The sequence below is a fragment of the Callithrix jacchus genome, chromosome 1 (assembly GCF_049354715.1).
Source record: "Callithrix jacchus isolate 240 chromosome 1, calJac240_pri, whole genome shotgun sequence".
Lineage (NCBI taxonomy): Eukaryota > Metazoa > Chordata > Mammalia > Primates > Cebidae > Callithrix > Callithrix jacchus.
The window spans coordinates 119,656,239-119,676,266 of NC_133502.1; the positions used below are offsets into that span (position 1 = coordinate 119,656,239).

Below are 20,028 nucleotides of genomic sequence, written 5' to 3' on the forward strand. Positions count from 1 at the left end.
AAGATATATCATTCTCATAGAGCTAACAATTGTTTTTAATGTGTCTCCAAAAAGAATGTATTCCTCCTTAAAGATTTCTAATTATATTATGAAGATTGATAATTCTAATGAGAAGTGATAGATGTTAACTTTGCTTTAATAACCAAATTTATAAATGCATTCATATGCCAGATCCTATGTAAACCAGAGGTGAGTAACAAGCACCCACTTGAAAATCCCTCCATGAAGCCCAGCCACTCAGGGGCTCCCCTTAGCCTATTAGACCTCCAACAGCTCTCCTGCTGCTGGGCACTGTCATGCAGGCTTATGTTAATTAGTACCCATGATATGGGTACTGATGACGACAGTTTTCTAGTCAATGTTGAATTATACTTCAGGTCATAATACACATCAGGGTAAAAAACAAAACAAGGAGATAAACGTTGCCTTATTTATTTACAGGAATGCAAATCTCCTCTAGAATCTGGAATATTCCCTGACAGAGAATATGCCTAGAGTCTCAGGAATTGTTGTCAAGTGACTTTTCTGTGCTTCACAATTAATTCATTTTAAAAGTGAAATTAGTTCTACCTTTCCAATCAGAAAATGATCCTTCATGGTGAGTTTTCTTTGGAGGAAATTAATTTTATAATGTAAAATGTACTAGAGTTTAGAATGATACATAGGAATGGTGGCCTTATAATTAGGATAATCCCCAGCGAAATTACTGCCCAGTGAATCTGCATTAAATTACCTTCATTGGGTAAGGATGACCAATCTGCTCCTGATTTTAAATGTCAACTTTAAATAGTTCAATAGTTTTGAGTCAGAATAGGACTTTGACCAAACTATGGAATCTAAATAATAAAATCTTTCCATTTTAAAAGATTCAAGATGACACCTTTTTTTTTTGAGACAGGGTTTCTGTCACCCAAGCTGGAGTGCAGTGGCATGATCACGACTCACTGCAACCTCTGCCTCCCAGGCTCGTGCAATCCTCCCACCTCAGCCTTCTGAGTAGCTGGGACTATAGGCACACACCACCACATACAGCTAATTTTTGTATTTTTTGTAGAGATGGGATTTTGCCATGTTGTCCAGGTTAGTATTGAAATTTTGGGCTCAAGTGATCCACCCACCTTGATCTCCCAAAATACTGGGATTACAGGCGTGAGCCATTGCACCTGGCCGTGAGGTTGACACTTTAAATAAAGAGAAGTCAGTACTAATTTGACTATGATAGCTCAATGTTAAAATTCTTTTTTCTTCTATGCTATCACACAAAATTATTTTTGGCATTTTTTACCTTTAGCAAAGCAGCAACCACTTCCTGGGTGGCATTACGAACGTCTTCTCCATTCACCATTAATATCTGGTCTCCCTGCATCAGCCTTCCATCGGCATCTGCAATTCCTCCTTTGACAATGTCTGACACAAATACTCCAGTATCGTTTCTGCACACAATTTTGAATTTCAGCATTATATTTTCCTCAACTGTAATGCAATGCTTAATTAATAAAAAGCTATGTTTTTTATCTAAAAATTTTAATTCTGTTTTTACAATTTTAAAAGTCTTATTGTTTGAAGCAACAATGGGGCAACATCATATTTTTTGATAAATAATAGCTTATGTCTTATACTGTTTCTAGATTAAAATGATGTCCCATAAGCATATTTATTCTTCATCAATTACATACTGTGAGTAGAAGTGTGTATTGCCTTTCTCATTTTATGGATCACTTGGCTACTAAGTGGCAAAAGTAAGACTTAAGAGTCAGTCCTTGGATGCAAAATTTACTGTTCTTTCCAAACCAGAATGGAGCTTTGAATGATACTAACTTGTAGTTACATAAATGTATTACTATCACAATCAACATCATTAATATTACAGAAAATCATAAGAGATGTGTATCTCAAACTAAACACAATTCATTAACTCAAAATCTAAATACCATTGCTGTGATGTCTTTTATTTGAAATCATTACAAATCTTCCACACAAGATAGGTTTATGCAAAATAAACATAAATCTTTCTTTCACAAAACTATTTTAAAAACCTCCAAGATATCTTAAGATATGAAGATAACTGTAAATAGAAATATATAGTAAGAGCTGAACTATATCACTTGTTCTTGCCAAGGTTATGACAGCAAACCATTTCAACGTTTGATCCTCTGCTTTCCCATCTTTAGAAACAGGGTATTGGATTAGATGGTCTTTATATGGTCTCCCCAAGGCACAGAGTTTAGGGTTCATTAATGGAGGTTTTTATAATGACCTGCTGACCCAGTATCCTTTAGTAGCCATGTTTACCCATGTTGTATTTCATGAGAACTAGACTACTGATACTGTATTCCAAAAAAAAGTGTAATTTTTCTCATTTTCCCAATGAGACTGAAATAATATGCTACATTCTTTCTGTGTTTAAAAATAATTACCCTTTAGGCTGGGCGCGGTGGCTCAAGCCTGTAATCCCAGCACTTTGGGAGGCCAAGGCAGCTGGATCACGAGGTCAAGAGATCAAGACCATCCTGGTCAACATGGTGAAACCCCATCTCTACTAAAAATACAAAAATTAGCTGGGCATGGTGGCACGTGCCTGTAATCCCAGCTACTCAGGAGGCTGAGGCAGGAGAATTGCCTGAACCCAGGAGGCGGAGGTTGCGGTGAGCTGAGATCGCGCCATTGCACACCAGCCTGGGTAACAAGAGCGAAACTCCGTCTCAAAAATAATAATAATAATAATAATTACCCTTTAGTTGTCTCTGAGAAAACAAATGGTGTAAATGTCCTTTTATTCCCATACAGAAAAGTCGCTGCAGAACCAGGTGTCTATGCTGCTGGTTTGGCAATGTGAAGAATGCCTATTTTCAAAGGATATTCTGACACAAAGATTACCATTACACAGATTTCGGACTCACTGGAAAAAATAAACTGCTTTGAAATGGTGGATATCTGAGGCCCAAGGAATGACAAAATTAACTTAGAGCCACTGCAGACTGCAGGGGTGCTTTTTACTGAATGCTTACTTCACAAGTTTAGCTACCTGGTAGATTCTGAGATCAGATCCAAATGGGCTTAAAATACTAAAAGGAAGAAACATCCATAAAACTTACTGGATTACATATTTTTTAATATTACTTATAAATGAATTTGCTAATATTACTTATATATAAATACTTTCAAAATGTACTCATATATAAATATTTAAATAGGTTGTGAATTTTGGTGTATTCGCTAATCCATCACCACTGAGGCCCCTTGCTTTAGGTTCTGTTGATAGCATGCTCTTGTTCACTCTGATCCTTCTCCCTACGATATCTTCCACTCTCCTTTAATAAACCAATTATCGCTTATCACTTTTAGCCTCGGCTAAGGCACCTCTTTTCTTAGAAAGTTTCCCTAATTCACTTTAAGCAAATAGGGTCACTTGGTCCCTTTCTCCTTTGCTAGCATGTCCCCCCCACCACCCTGACAAAGCATCTTTGTCCTCATCAATAGATTCCTTTGTTGCAAGAATATATTTAATTCAACATTTACCAGATCATGACTTTTTGGAGGTCAGGAACCATGTCTTATTTAGCTTTGTTTCTGAAAACTTAATGTATTTCCCAGCACATACTAGGTACTCAAAAAGATAGCAAACAACCTTTTGTTAAGTACCTTCAAAACCTTCCAATATTCTGATTTTAAAGGCCCAAAACGAATGTCTTTCTTACAGTTCTTTAGTGAGGGGACTAACAATAGCTACCTTCTGAATACTAGCCACTGATACACGACTCAGCTACTGCTATTAACTCTTTAAAATAATTTAAGTCCATCATCTTCAAGGAATCACTAGGTTTGTCCTTCTCAGTCACACCTTTTACCAACAATACTTAATCCCAGTCCTTTCCCCGGCTTCTTCTGCAGCTCAATAGTGAGGGTGTCACACACTTCCTCCTCTTTGTATGGGGTCTCATCTCTGTAGAGGGTCAAGCGCACTCTCTGTGGCGTCTGTCTCAGGACATTAATTGCTTCATCATGTGTGGCCTTTCTCAAGTCGATTCCATTCACCTGTACAGAAATGGGACACTGACTGTGAGGAACACGGTGAGTTAAGTAAAGGGGAGGAAGGCGGAGAAGGGGAGAGAGAAAGAAGCAAAGAAAAAAACACTCCCCCCAGGAACATTTTCTCTGTTAATTTTGAAGGTCAAAAACAGGCATTCTATACCTCTAAGATCTGATCTCCAGCCCAGAGTCTTCCATCTTTACAAGCTGCTCCTTCTTCATAAACTTCATGGATAATAATGGCACCCTAAGGGCCCAAACAAAACATACCCATACTTATCCCATTCTCTTAGGAACTGTGAGCAGAAATGGAGTCCAAACACATTATACTTTGATAGACAGCAATAAGGGTTATAAACTCTGGCTCTACAGGTACGAGCCACATATAATTCAAAGAAAAATGTAACAATTCCTGTTAAAAGGCTCAAAAGAGCTTATACTTTTTCCCTAATGATATAGAAGATTAAAGAAAAAATTATAAAGCAAATAAAACATGAATACATATATGAGAGATAACTTTCTTATCCACAAATGAAATGATTTCTAAGGTATTTCTGATACGTAGAAAATTTTGTCTACAAATATCTAATTTTTCAAAGTCCTGTTTTTTTTTTTAAGACACAGTCTTGCTCTGTCACCCAGGCTGAAGTGCAGTGGCACAGTCTTGGTTCACTACAATCTCTGCCTCCCACATTCAAGAGATTCTCCTGCCTCAGCCTCCCAAGTAGCTGGGATTACAGATGCCACCACACCAGGTTAGTTTTTGTATTTGTTTTTGTATTTTTAGTAGAGCCAGGGTTTTGCCATGTTGGCCAGGCTGGTCTCAAACTCCTGACCTCAAGTGATCCACCGCCTCAGCTTCCCAAAGTGCTGGGATTACAGGCATGTGCCACTGCACCTGGCCCAAACTCCTCTTTAAATGGGTTTAACACAAACTGGATATCAGCAAAAAGGAAATTAAAATGTGGCAAGGACTGGTGAACTGATAGAAACACTTTGAACATTAAGGTCAAAATCACAAGTGTAACAGAATCTTGCCGAGTCAGTATTCACTAGCTTACTCAAAGGACAACCGTGTACTCAATTGAATATTTGCCCTGTAAGTTAAAATAACAAACAAATACATTTTTCTCGGCCTTCACATTTCCTTTACTAGAACTCATAGATATCTCCCCATAATGGTCTCTGAGGCCTAGGTGAAGAACAGCCTGTGCAGAAGCACCTCTGGGTGGTGCTCACCAGCAGCGTGTCTGAACCCCCAACGATGCTCAGGCCCAGCCCTGTTCGCCCTTTGGAAATCTCGATGGTTGTTTCACAGCCAGGGATAATGGGGCACATTGCAGGATCAGAAGCAAAAATTGCTGGTGTTGATGATCTGCTTGTATCTAAAAATAAGTTAAAAATAAAATACAAATAAAAATTGGCTACAGGGCATATTCATCAAACTCATCACACAGATTGACTTTGAGGGATGGGGAAGAGAAATGGGCCCAAGACTGTGGAAAATGAGACTTCATATTTACCTCAATCTTTTAATTGTCTTATATTTAAAAATAAAACAAATGTGATTAAATCACCATTGTTAATTTAGGGTAGTGGGCAGAAAATTACCTGTTTAATTATTCCTATGCTATCCTGCTTGTTTTAGATTGCTAGAGATATAAAGGATAGGATATCAAGAAGAGAGAACAGAGTTAAATTGAACCTCAAGTTTCGCTTTCATATTCTCCATTTCAATGGAGCCAAACATTTCTTATGAAAAAAAGGATTTATAAAACTAAGAACTGAGATATGTGGCAAAGACCTAGAAGCACATTCAGAGTAGACCACAAAACATCAATAATTTTGGTTGTGATGCCTGCTTTTCAGGGCCTTTTAGGGTTTTGTTTGCTTGTTATCCCAGAGTATCTCTTCTTATGTAATCAATTCTGAGCAAAACACACCATTTGCAGTTTTCTCCTCGTGATGTTTTATAAATTCAGTTATCAAATCAAGGTGCATATATGCTCAGAAACAAATAGATCAGAATAGAGCACAAGAAAAGGGGGATATAATTTCGCATGTTATTTTATGATAGTCTTCATATCATATCATATCATATCATACGTTTTATGATACAACAAAGAACATACAGCAAATAGTATGTTTTGGGAAAGCTAGGACACTTGATATAGTAGGGTATGCTTTATACAAGATGTTCTCTTTTTAGGAAATCAGAAGCAGACTATTTTCTTGTTCCTTAAATGGTAAGAACAGGTGTAAGATATTTTCTTTTATGTTAAGTTTTCATTTAGCATTTCATATTTTTATAGACAACACTATTTAGGGATCAACATAAAATTGAAAAATGAGAAAATTTCCATAAAATCTTTTAACACTTCAGTGAATTATCCAGTCTTTCTAAATAAAGGATTATTTTCAGAGATGTATTACTTTAAGACTTTTTCATCCAACTACATTACAAATGTTTTAAACTAGTGTTTCCTTAAAAAATAGTTAAAAGAACAGTTTGGAGGCCAAAATAAATTTCTCCCTCCCCCGCCCCCCATTACAGAAAAAGCCAAAGTCTTTAAGTAATTTTTTTTTAAGTTTTGAAGCTGCAGAACTTGCAACTTACTTTTTATTACACACCAATGTATTCTTTCTCAAAAAGTAACTCAAAGGAGTAATATATCTCCATATACTAGACTGGAAGTGTAATGACACATTAAAATGTCACCCTATAGTCCACTTAACCTACATCCATTTCCATTATGACAGAACCCACCATTACACAAAAGCATAGAACTCAGATCTGCTATGTATACTGTAGCAATGACTAAAGAGCTTCTCATAGTGGCAGGCAGTACTGATCCCACCTATGAAACAGGATAATTGTGTATCCGTTCTACAGATAAAAACACTGAGGCTTAGAGAAATTGAATCACCTCCCCAGTTTAAAAAAAAGAATCCACAAAATGATATTTCTAATTCATTAGTTAGATGACAGAAATCAAGGTGCCCTTAGCAATATATTCTTGGAGAACAAATAATACTATTCCCTTGTTTTAGAGATAAAGAAGCTGAGGCTTTGAGTGGGAAGGTTTCCTAAGATGCCACAGCTGCTTAATGTACAGCACTAGATTGCCAGCCTAACAGTCTAGAACTCTTTCTCCAGAAGTCCTCTCTTCATACCCTGCCCTCACCATAGGGCTCCCTAACTACAACCTTCCAAACAATGAGCCACAGGCAGGCAGCTGGCTCCCAAGGAGAAACCCTCTACTGAGTTCAGGTGTTCCATATGTGCAGAACTCTCACGAGCCCCAAGGCCTTACTTCGGATGGACTCTGGTTCCGGGGAGCCAGACTGTGGGATTATCAGAGACTGGGAGCTGTTCTTTTTTTCTCCACTGGCTGCACCAGCTGCTGAAGAAACAGCCTGGGAATCTGCATTCTCAGCACGAATGGTAAGTTTTACTGTCATCTTTGCTGTCTTCAGAAGGCTAATAAACTGGAAGGGTATATGTGTGAAAGAGAGACAAAATTCAAAGGTGAATCAGTAGACATACCAATGAGTCACCATTATCAATGAAATGTAATTCTATGGTTAAGGGAAGAGACAGAGGCAAATTATTTCTTTGTCAGGACTTGGGCAAAGAAAGAAATGGCTCTAGTTTCTCTCTACCTTTTCCAAATGCCCGACGTAGATTAGGGTCATGGTTAATTCCTACTCTCAGTCTAGCTCTGAACAGATTCTTCCTCATAGAAGACTTTGAACTTTTTAAATCTCTAAATAATCTCATCTGTTCTTCTGGATGCCTACAACCTTAGAAGATATATGTGTTATTTTACCTACTTCCTGATTCTACAGAAGCAGCTTACACAAACAGTTTTAATAAAACAGAAACACATATGTTAAAAGCAAAATAAAAAAACTATGCAACAAAAAAGTCAAGGCCAATGAAAAGTGAAAACACAGATTTATGACTTAAAGGATCCAACCTAAATACCTATTAAAATGGAATTTTTAAAAACTAGCTTTAACCTTCTTGCTGGACAATGAAGAAATGAAAATAGGTATATGGTTCTCCTTCACCATAAGAAAGAAAAAGCATACCATATTTCAAGGAAACAACGCTTTTTTCTGGCACTTATAAATGAAAGTCCTTGAATGAGATACCAATTAAGTATTAAGATCTCTTTTGAGGGGAGGAAACTCAAGTACAAGACCTGTTTAACCCTAATAAAAGTTATATATTTAATAGTTGAGTCTTACAATCTGTTTATAAAGCAATATACACACTGGATATTTATGACACCAAACATTCATTAGAAAATACTTCAGCACTAACACTTAGTCACGGTTAAAGAGTTTCAAGTTTTCCTGAGGAAAAAATGGAAATATTTACCAAAAATGTCCAGTGAATATTGAATAATTTGTACAGCAACAAAAAAATGCCTTAACACTGCCTGGAAAATAAGAAATAGAAACTGAAGAACGTCTGAATAATCTCTTCTTTTCCTTAAGAACATGTCTAAAAAGCTATGTAGCCCTAATTCCCTATGACCACAGACACAAACACTTTAATCATGCCCAAGGATGGGTCTATATTACCATTTACTTTATTTTGGAAAAGTACCTTTTCAACAGGGTAGCCAACAACAATTTCATCATCTACAGCCAATATCTGATCTCCGATTTTGAGTCGTCCATCCTAAACGGAAATGTAGAAGATTTTCAGTGATATTCCTGAAGTAACTCCCTCACCGACTACTTAATAACAGCGAGAAAGGTAAACCTCACCGTAGCTGCTACTCCATGCTCTGTTAAGCTCTTTATGATTACTCCATTGAGCGTATCTTCTTCGCTGATAGCAATACCCAAACCCCCTTGATCCTAGAGAAGTAAAAACAAATATACTCAGAAGACTTGGAACAGATAATTTTATCCAATTTTATCCCAAGGGCAAGAAAAGCAATTAAAACTCTTCTAACGTCCACTATTAGAAATCTTGTCTTTTCATAAGCATCTTTCACATTTTCCTAATGAGAATACAGTTTCTCCCATCAAAATTTCAAGTGTTTTCACTCTTCCCACGTGTCTGACATCTTTAGTAAATTTAGCAAAATATCTAGACAGCAAAAATACATTCAATAATTCAATCAAGGCATTCTGCATTTACAAATTTTGTCTAATGACTGAATAAGTCATTCAAAACCAACCAAAGAATCCTGCCTCCTTTCTGGTCTGTCACTTGGAAATAACAAGGTTTAGCTCCTTCATTCTTTTCTGCCCCTCTTCTTCCTTTAGCAGGCGGACTGCCATTCCTGATGCAGACTCTGTCCTTTTTGGGGCTGAACACTCAAGAGTTGTTTCTCCAGAGAACAGCATTTCAATCTGCTGCAGACTGAAAATGTCTCTCAGTCCCAAGACAAGCTCCAAGTACCTGCCAAGGCTGGGGAGCTGTAACTACTTTGTCTATATTTTTCACATTTGCCTTTATCAAAACCAAATGTTCAGAAATATTGACTTTTAGCTTTCTTTAATGTTTTCTTTACTAAAATTAAAATGGAGTTTTTAAAATTTTCATTCTGGCCACAGCTAGCAACCTTCTAGTTTATCTTCAGAGAAAAGTTACAAAAAGCAAAGAAGAGAAAAGGGAATCTTGACATTGTTTCTCTGAAACATACACATGAGTTAAATGCGCCATCAGAGATGTTTACAGTAACGGCTATGACATCAATGTAGGTTTCAACATCATTTTAAAGACTATCAACATGTGGCTCTTCTGGGTAGATTATTAATGCCTGGTGAGTTTGAAACTGCCACTGACAAAATCTCTACTATCTCTCTCTTTCCAGGCAGTCAGTCATGTGTATCTGCCAGAGTAAGCTGCATCTTTAGAGTGAGCAGAACTGACTCTTTCCTTCTACCTAGCTGTAGAAATTTGGATATGCCACTTAATATCTATCATCTTCAATTTTCTTCGCTATGAAATCTAAATTTTCTTATCTGCAAAATAGAATAATAATAATACTTGTCACATAACAGGAAAGACAGGTACAATGGGTATCTGCTGATTATTTACTTAATACTGCTTAACATCTTCTCCCTCTATAAAAATTGATTTTTATTAGAAGATCTAGCCATCCCACCCTACTCCTCTCTCTCTCCCCCATCTCCATAATCTCTCTCCCACCTTCTTCCCTCACCATGTTTCAGATTAAAAATATGAGCAGAAATTCTTTGATACTTCTCCCTTCAAGAAGGAACCTAAGAGCATGGGCTGGACTTGGTGACTTGATTCTAACAAAGACAATAAAGCAGAGGTAATGATGTATAACTTCACAGTGAGGTCAAAAAAGGCACAGGGGCTTCCTCCTTGCTTTCTCTCTTGGTTAACTTGCTCTGCAAGAAGCCACCTGCTATTGTCATAAGAGAACTCACGCAGCCCCCTGTGGAAGAAATGAGGCCTGTTGCCAACAGCCATTTGGGTAGATCATCTTAGAAGCAATGTCCAGCCCAGTCAAATCTTGAGATGGCTGTAGCTCTAGATGGTAATGTGTTAGCAGTTACACAATAGATTCTCAGCCAGCCCGCCCCCCTCTGAAATTCCTAACCCATAGAAACCGTGAGACCATAAATGCCTATTGTTTAAGTTGCAAAGTTTTGTGGTAATTTATGTCGCAAAAGATAAGGAACTCCAAGAATGGTGTTTGAAGAACTGAAGTCAATTCTACAATTATAGTCCCATGGTCACAATCCCTGGTTCAAAGTAGACACATAATCTGCACTGATTCAATTAGGATGAATCTTAGAACTTTTTCTCAGAAGGCTTGAAGAGCCATTCTCTCCCTTCCTCCAAGATACATGTAAAAGAAGTAGCACATGGCCCAACTATGGTTGGCAGCCATTCTAAAACCATGAGAAAGAAAAGCCTTGGGATAAGGCTGACACTGAATGACATATTCAGTGTCATATAGACAGGGAAAAAAATGGGTTCTTGATGACACTATTCAGTCACCGGACCAACTATCCTTGAAGTTTGCTGACCTGAGTCCATAAATCCTCTTCCTTGATTAAACCTGTTGGAATTACTCCCCTTTATTTCTGTTATTTGCAATAAGAGAAGTCCTAAAAGAAACAATAAGCTACACATCTACATGTATGCCCTAATTCCATCAGAATACTACAAAACAACTATATACACATCTACAAATAATTTGATGATATCAGAAAAGCAGGATGAGGCTGGGCGTGGTGGCTCACACCTGTAATCCCAGCACTTTGGGAGACCGAGGCAGGTGGATCACCTGAGGTCAGGAGTTCAAGACCAGCCTGACCAAATTGGCAAAATCCCATCTCTACTTAAAATACAAAATTTAGCTGGGTGCGGTAGTGCACACCGGTAGTCCCAGCTTTTCAGAAGGCTGAGACAGGAGAATCACTTGAACCTGGGAGGTGGAGGTTGCAGTGAGCCAAGATCACATCACTGCATTGCACCACTGCATTCCAGCCTCCTGAGTGAGAGTGAGTCTCAGTCTCAAAAAATTAAAAAAAAAAGAAAAGCAAGATGACATATAAGAAAGGATAACAATGTATGAGTGTGCAATTTCTTATCTAACTGCTCAACTTCCCAACTTACTTTCACCAGAGTACATACAGTCCTTAGCAAGAAGAGATCTGAGATACATTTTTTGGGGGCTACTTATTAAAGCACTATCATACAGGGAATATAAAACAAATTAAGAAAATCTATTTTTATGGGTTTTTTCATTTTCTAAATATTATTAAAAATTTTTTTTAGAGATGGGATCTTGCTTTGTTTCCCAGGCTGGTCTTGAATTCCCACCTCAGCTTCCCAAATAGCTGACACCATAGGCATGTGCCATTGTGCCTGGCTCCAAGGAAATGTATTTTTGAACAAAGAGTTGTATAATTAAGCAGCTAGAAAAGAACAGACAAGAATTTAAAGTGGAATTAAGAACAAATTATTATTATTTGGAGAATTATTTTGAAGGTAGAAGATTCTCTAAAATTCAAAAGAAGAGAAATTCTTAATTGTATTTCAAGGCTTTCACCACATAAAATTGTATGGATATGAAACACAGCTCTGACAATCAGAAGGCTATTAACTGCTTTGATGTATAGGTACTTTCCTGGGGCAAACAGTGCTAAAAATATATCTTTAATCAAAAATGTTTTCTTATCAATTGAATTTGCATTTCAGTCAGTTATTGCGGGTTTAAATTCTACATATGAGAGATTTTTGTTTATACTTCTATTTTCTCATTTTTTAAAATGTAAAAGATTAAAAAGATAAAGAAAGATAATTGACCTGTCAAGAGTTTTTAAGGAGTCAAAACAAAACTGAGGGAATGTGTTCTCTTTCCAGGTCCACAAGGGGGCGTAGTTTTAAGGGCAAGAACTTCCCCGCGCCATGCCCCACCCTCCTATCTCTCTCCATCAGGGAGATTTAACTGTCTCTTTTAATTTTCGTGGGCACAGAAAGAATCAAAAGTCAATCACTCCAGCAGAAGTTCCAAGGAACTCCTTTCATTGGCCAGGGGTCTTGGAGAAGGTGGGAGTTCCTCCCAGGTTAAAAGTCCCCTTCTTCCCCACCCCTTTGGACCTCATGTTTGGGTCCCCTTCCAGGAACACTCCCTTCGTGGAAGCCATCTTTCTCTCCTGGATTTCCAGCTCTCTAGAATCCCCTCCCCCATAGTGGGAGCTCTCTTTCTCCTCCTGGATTTCCCCTCTGGGGTCTGCTTTCGTCCAGTGTGGAAGCTGCTTTTTCTCTCCTAAACTCCATCTCACTCTCTCAATTCCCTACCACTCAGTGTGGAAGCTGTCTTTCCTCCCCTGGTTTCCAACTTTCTGGCTTCTCTCACTCGGTGTGGTGTGAGAGAGGCTTTCCTTCTCTGATTTACCCCCTCTGGGATCCCTTCTCACTCAGTGTGAAAGTGGCTTTTCTTTTTCTCACTCAGTGTGAGAGCTAGCTGTTTGTCTCTCCTTCTCCTTTTTCTCTCTCTGTTTTAAATAAGTCACCTTCCATAAACACTTTTGAGTCCAGCATTTACTTTTATGAGCGCACTGTGCCGTGGTCTACTCTCTCATTCTTGAGAGGGCGATACTAAGAACCTGGAGAAATGTCCTACAGGGGAACTGAGGGCACGCCTGAACCCCAATATAACAGAACTAAAAACGATCTGATACAAGAGCTCTCATTTTTAGACAATGCAAAAATTATACTCTCTTCCTGACTCTCCTGATCTCAAAGTCATTCTCCTTATACATGTACAGCACTTACCCATTCATTCATTCTTCCTTCCCAGATTCTTACTCAGTCTGAACTATGTCTGTGACACTAAGTAACAGAAGGAAAAGTGTACAAATTTCTTCTCTCAACATGTGTATGTTTTAGATGTACAGGAAAGATATCCACCTCAAAGCTCATCACAGGAGACGAGCTCCTGGGTCAAACATGGTTAACTGACAAATAAAATGAAGATGTTAATAGTAAGCATCATAAAAGCCAGAATATTGAAGTAATATGTCTAAATAAACAGAGGTGGGATTTAAGCTGGGTCTTTAGTGTATATAGAATTTATATAAGTTAAAAGAAGTCAGAAAGACCAAGTGATATAAACCAAGGCAAGGAGAGATAAATTCTCAAAACCTTCTCCACAAGCTCTTGATTCAAATCAGTTTGACTGAAGTACAGGATTCCTAGAAGGAACCTCCAGGCATTTCAGAAAGGCAGATGAGACTCAGTAGCAAGGTGAAATAGGTAATGGATGGGAAATGGAACTTTGAGACAGAAGACCAGAGTTTAATTCCAGCTCTACTATTTGGAGTCATGGGAACAGTTCAAAGATGAGAAAATAATAGCAACCTTACAGGGTTGCTAAGAAGTAAATAACATAACAAAGAAATGTTTCATTGCCATTAAATTATTTTGTCAAATAACTATAGTTTTAAAAAATATAGGATAGTACAAATGACAAAAGATTTAAGCTGATTCATGAGTATTAGAAACTGTTTCTTTCTTCCTTCTTTACTTAATTGAGTTTTATTCCCAGAGCCATCTAATAATGGGGTTAGGAGGGCACAGACTTAGTGTAATATGACACTTAACATCATTTTTAACAATGGCTTCCTCAAGAGACATTTTCAAGGATATATTCTATGAGGAACTCAGCTTCATGGCTAAAAGTATTAACAAAAATAATTATAATAACTTTCACTTTGGTAAGCACTTCATATAAATTCTTTCATTTAATCTTTATAAGAGTATCTCTAATATAAAGGGATTTTCCCCATCTCACGCAGAAAGTGAGGCCCAGAGAGGTTAAACAGTATAGAAAAACAGCCTATTGTATGGCAAGACTGACACCACCTCAAAGCAAAACCACCATGATGACCAGTGTTTGACTCCTGCATACCAATGTGTTCTGTAGTGTGCCCTGTAGCATAGACAATCCTTCATAAAGATGTTTACCTAACCTCTCCACTGGTAACAAGTTTCAGCAAGAAACTCTGAGACGTGACCAGCTACATGTCTTTATCCTTGCTATATAAAGGATACTTTCTGGAGGGTGGGTGCTGGAATCCACTGTTTTGTGGCCACCAGCAACATGGCTTCTGTACGTAAGTCCCTATTAAGTATTTCTTTCTGATATACTGGATTTGTCAGCCTCATTCTTCAGGCTCCCAGCTCCCTCCATCTTTGGAGTTTGGTTTGCATGTACCTGCTCACCATGGAACAAATGGCTTGCCTATCGCCCAGAAAAGTTAAGTGACTCCAAAGCCCATACTTAAAATCATTAAAATCATGGTTGATTGCCTCTTCTGTCTAACTGCTTTTAAAAGATTCTTATATATTCCCCTTACTCACTTTGGCTTTCTTCAATAAATACATTCTAGCTACCTGAGCTTTAGATTTGTTTGAAATCTACATATAAATGGAAGCTTTCAGTGGGCAATACATTGAGGTTCTACAAGGTCTTCCATTCCTCAATAGCATCTAATTTAGAAAGGGAAGTACACATAATAGACATGGGCTGAATAAATCAAAAAGGAGGCGAAAGGCAGAAACCAGCTTTTATACTGTAGAATGAGGGAACCTTGCTCATTAGCTAATCCAATCCCAACAATAACCCTCTAATATAGGCAGCCCCATTTACAGAAGAAGAAAGTGAGGACCAATGGGATTAAGTGATTTATGGGCGATCACTCAGGATGTAAGAAGAGCTTCTGACAGAACAGCCTTCTGTCCACCCTCACTGCTAAATGCCCAGCCGAAGAAATTGAATGTATCTGTTTGAAAATGAATGTCCTTGGAAGGTTCCGAGTAAGGGATTAAGATGCTATTTATCAAGCACCTTAATCAGGTAGCCTAATGTGGAAAGAGAAAATATCAGAGAAAATCAGTGACAAGTACCCCTCAGACATCTCTATACCAGCTTACTCATTCCTAATTATTAAAACAGTAATAATAACAATAGCAAACAGTACTTGTATTTGTGTGCCAGGTGCTGGAAACTGTACATATATATATTTGATTTTTACAATATATACTTAATTCTCACTACAACTCTATGAGGTAAGATGAACAATTATTAAATCCATTTTCAAAAGCCAAAACGATGTACAGGTTAAGAAACATGCTCAAAGTCACAGTCTCCTAGCTAGTGAGTGGCAAATCTAGGTCTCTGATCTAGGTGGTCTGGCTTTAAGTCTGTGCTCCCAACCACTACCATATTCTGCTTCTTATTCATCTAACATGTTCTTTCCACCAACATTTCCTGGGCACTCATTATATTCTAGAATATACTAAACTATAGATGATAAATTAAAATCAATACCATGAAAGGATATTTAAAATTATCTAATTTTGAATTTTTCTAAAGATCAGCATAAACAGATTTTTTAAAAAATCATTCATTATAAACTATTCAACATACATTTAAATGTTTCATAATTATAGGGAAATGACTGCACTGCTAAAAATTATAAACTCTGACTTCAGTATTTAGGAGGAAGGTGTCATGTGTCTTAAGTGGCAATAGAAGGAGGGATTCTCAAACTGAAGTGTATGGACTTCCTGATAGAAAGATAAAAAGACTTTAATAACTTTTCAACTACAACAAAAATTGTCCATGATAAAGAATTCTCTTACATGTATAGCACGAGACTAGAGCAATGCATTTCTGTATATGATTATCTACTGTAAAAAACAACAGCAATAAAAAATATCAGTATCGTCAGGGTATTTTTCCCCCTGAATACTTAATAGAATCTGACCATGTGCCAGGAATTATGCTATTTCATAAGCAACTCATTTAATCTTTCCTATTACCTAAGATAAAGGTACTATTATCATCTTCAATTTACAAATGAGGAAACTAAGGCAAAGACAGATCATACAATGTATGAATTATGTACTTGATGAAGCAAGGATTGAACCCAGACAGAATGACTCTGGAGCCTAGGCTCTTAAGCATCACGCTGCATTGTCTCCTGGTTGGAAGGGGTAATAAGAACCACTCTACTCCTTTCTGTCTATAGCATTTTCTATAAATATCCTCCTATCCCCCCACCTCAGCTACTGCCTTCCTCTTCTCCTTCCTGAGCACTTCACTGCTCTTTCCATTTATACTCATGCTCCTCCAGTGTCCACCTACTTTCCTGCATGAGCCTGAAGTACCTGAAAGCATTTACAGGTTTCTGTTCAGCTAAGTACCTCTTTACGGCAATCATCTGAACTGAAAGTTAAGGATCTTTTCAAAGGAAATGTCTTGTTGGTACCTATCACCACAACTTCTAAATAGATGAGCTTTCTTATTTTTAAAGTACAAGACTATAACTTCTATTTCTTTATTTTTATTTCCTCCATAGCAGGACCTTGGTAAAGCAATCAATGGACAGATAGCTAAATTTCATAACTTGGAATAGTTATAAAAGGGCAAGCTGGGCCCATGATAAAGTATCAGTTAGCACAGTTGTTTTCAAACTTCAGTGTGCATCAGGCAGGTTTAATAAAACACAAACTTCTGGGCCCAACCCTAGAGTTTCTCATTCAGCAGGTAAGTTTGGATGGGCCCAAGTATTTGCAATTCTAACAAAATCTCAGATGCTGCTGATGCTGTTAATCCAGAGATCGCACTTTTGAGAACACAGTGAATTAGAACACTGGTGTGAAGGGACTCACATCATTTCATTCTAATTCAAAGCAGATTTACCTTGGGAAGCTCCAGATGTTGCACATTTTTAAATGAACTGAGGTCCACAACTCCATTAGAAGTAGTAACAGTTGGCTCTGCCTGACAAAGGAAAAGAAATGGCAAAAAGGGCAACTGAGTATTAGGAATTTTGATTTGTTTAAATATAAGGGCCACTTAAAATTATTTTATATACTATAATACATTATTAATATGTTAACATTTTATGGAATTTATGCACATTATATTCTCTACAAAATACTTATAAGGTGCAGTGTGACTGGACAGCACAATCAGTTGAGAACACAGAAAGACCAAGTGGCCTGAAGACTGGATTTACTCTATAATAAAATCCAATGGCGGCCCAGCTACCAAATGGTGAAACTCACTGACAGAGCACTAGCAGAAACACTATATATTATTCTTCCCTGTGTTAGTTATCAAGTGAAATGAAAACTTAAAATGTTTTACCTGAATGTTATTAAAATACTCCATTTCCTTAAGAGACATATTTAGTACAACTAATATGAAAATAAAATATTTTACTTTATAACCTAGTCATCTTAAATAACCACCTGTCTCAGATGAAGTATTAGGAGCAGCTGGAATGAGACAATGATTTGTACATCTATCTTATGTATATATAAACTCTATATTTATATATTCATTTAGGAAAGAATGTTTCTCTTTTTATAGCTACCCCCATTGATAATCACCAAGCTTCCTCTAATTTTAAGCTTTTCACTCTCTACTAACTCCTGGTATTCATCATATACATGTGTCCAAAGCTTTCCCAAACCAAAACAAAATCACCATGAGAAAACTTTCCCAATTCTCTGTCACCCTCTAGCCACTGCCCTCTCTCTCTCCTTGATTTCCTGCCCATCATTTGTTTTCTCAAAAACTGCCAACCGTCTCCTAGTTACCAAACCCAAGGGACTCTCTCATCTTCTCACAGGACTCTTGATACATGGCAGCCTATAGGGCTGTGGAGTGTGCTCTTGAAAGACACTCTCCTCCGCTGCTGTGCCACATGCCCTCCTGGTTCTTCATAGTCTCTGATCTCTTTGTTAGCCTTTCTACCACATGATTCTGGCCTTGGCCCTCTGTCTCTACAAATGCTCTCTGTAGCAAGCACCTCAGCTTCCCTGGCTAATAAATGCCAAATCTGCATGTACAGGAACTCATCTGTAAATTGGAGACTAAATGTCTCAATGCATGCTTCTACTAGGCTATCCAACAGGCACTTCATTCTTAACCTGTCCTAAATAGAATGTACCATATTTTTCCAAATATCTTTCTGTATTTTCTATTTGGTAAAAGCCATCTCTCACGTCACCAAGTCAGACACTGGAAAACCTTGTATATCCTATCTGTTTTATTCTCCAGTCCAAAGAGCAATATCTGGTACAAAATAGAGTGCTCAGAAAAAATATGTTGGAAAAACACATCTTCAACCATTTATTTTTCCTCAATGAGTACATTTAGTTGAAGATGAAGTACTACCAATTTGGGTCTTATACATCTGATGTAACCATTCCCTCTTTTAGCTTTAGTTCAGGTCCTTGTTAACCATTTCCTGAATTATTCCAATAATTATCTTACTTCCTCTAACTTACCTTTTCTCCCCTGCTATCTCTGATTTTTCTCTGCAATACTGACAGAAATTTTTAACTATACATTTCTCATTCTCTGAGCTCCACACTGCCTCAAAGACAAAGCTGGCATATGTTAGCCTGTCAATGTATCCCACAATCTGACCCTGTCCCCTTTATCACTGACCCTTTCCCCACCAGCTCCCCTTCCCTGCCCCTCGTTGCTCAGTGATGCTCTGTAATTTTCAGTTTCCTGAAATAGCAGAGCCTCCATGCCATTTCTCACTCCATGCCCTCTGCTTACAATGTTTTGCCCCCCAAATCTGCCAACACAGACTTCATATGTAACCTTCCCTATAAAGTTTTACTCTCAATTTCTTTTCAGAGGCAGAACTGGTAACTCCCTTCCTACCCATACCATTCCCCAGGCAGACTAAAATTAGTCTCTACATAAGTGGTATGCTTATTTCCACGAGTGTCTTCTTACACTAGGATATACACTCCTTGAAGGCCAAGGCTATAATTTATCTACCTCTGATATCCCTTTCTAAGTGTTCTGTAATTGTAGATTGAATTAATAAGGGGCAAACTAATCAAGTCTTCCCAAAGAAACAAACATAAGTTACATATACCTCCTTATTTTGAAGATTTTCTGAGGTAGAAGGCAAAGGTTCTACTGCATTTCCAGGACATACAGCCATCTGATTCACTGCATCTTTATTTCTAAAAGCAAAACACAACAACCTATTATACCATAATGATATTATTTTCATTCTCCTATTTCCAGAGTCAGAAAGTTATCAGAGAAAATTCTTTAACCCCCAAAACCACGACACTTACATATTTACAAACATTTTATTTTCACTCAAAAGAACTCAGAGTAGAAATGCTAATAAAAAGTATTTGTTAAACTAGGAAAAGAAAATGATCACCTGATAAAAATTATTTTCACTTTAGAAGGAGCACATTTAATAATTGAGGAGGCATTCTGATGACTTCTTCCATATAAAATTTGACCATTGATCTGTAAGAAATAAATATCATTAGTTGAGCCCAAAATTTTAGTATCATAAATTTTTACCATTCTTCCTAGTTAATGAAAAGCGCATTGTTTCTTCCTTTAAAATATCATATTTTACATTAAGTGTTATATGTTTTCTTCCCTAGAACATGAACCTTTTTATGGTGAATAGAGAAAGCTC

General features: G+C 37.4%; 1 protein-coding gene across 48 annotated transcripts in view; it reads right to left on the minus strand.

Moving 5' to 3' along the window:
* Nucleotides 1-20,028, minus strand: part of MPDZ (multiple PDZ domain crumbs cell polarity complex component) — a 173,420-nt gene that overhangs the window by 11,972 nt on the left and 141,420 nt on the right. For all 48 annotated transcript variants that reach the window (XM_035305744.3, XM_035305723.3, XM_078369109.1 and 45 more), the window contains 10 exons: nt 19,759-19,850; nt 19,459-19,549; nt 17,253-17,333; nt 8,812-8,904; nt 8,648-8,722; nt 7,344-7,518; nt 5,269-5,414; nt 4,193-4,276; nt 3,842-4,035; nt 1,286-1,433 (listed from right to left, as the gene is read on the minus strand). In XM_035305744.3, coding sequence (XP_035161635.1) covers nt 1,286-1,433; nt 3,842-4,035; nt 4,193-4,276; nt 5,269-5,414; nt 7,344-7,518; nt 8,648-8,722; nt 8,812-8,904; nt 17,253-17,333; nt 19,459-19,549; nt 19,759-19,850 — 1,179 coding nt within the window. The remainder of the gene's footprint in view (nt 1-1,285; nt 1,434-3,841; nt 4,036-4,192; nt 4,277-5,268; nt 5,415-7,343; nt 7,519-8,647; nt 8,723-8,811; nt 8,905-17,252; nt 17,334-19,458; nt 19,550-19,758; nt 19,851-20,028) is intronic.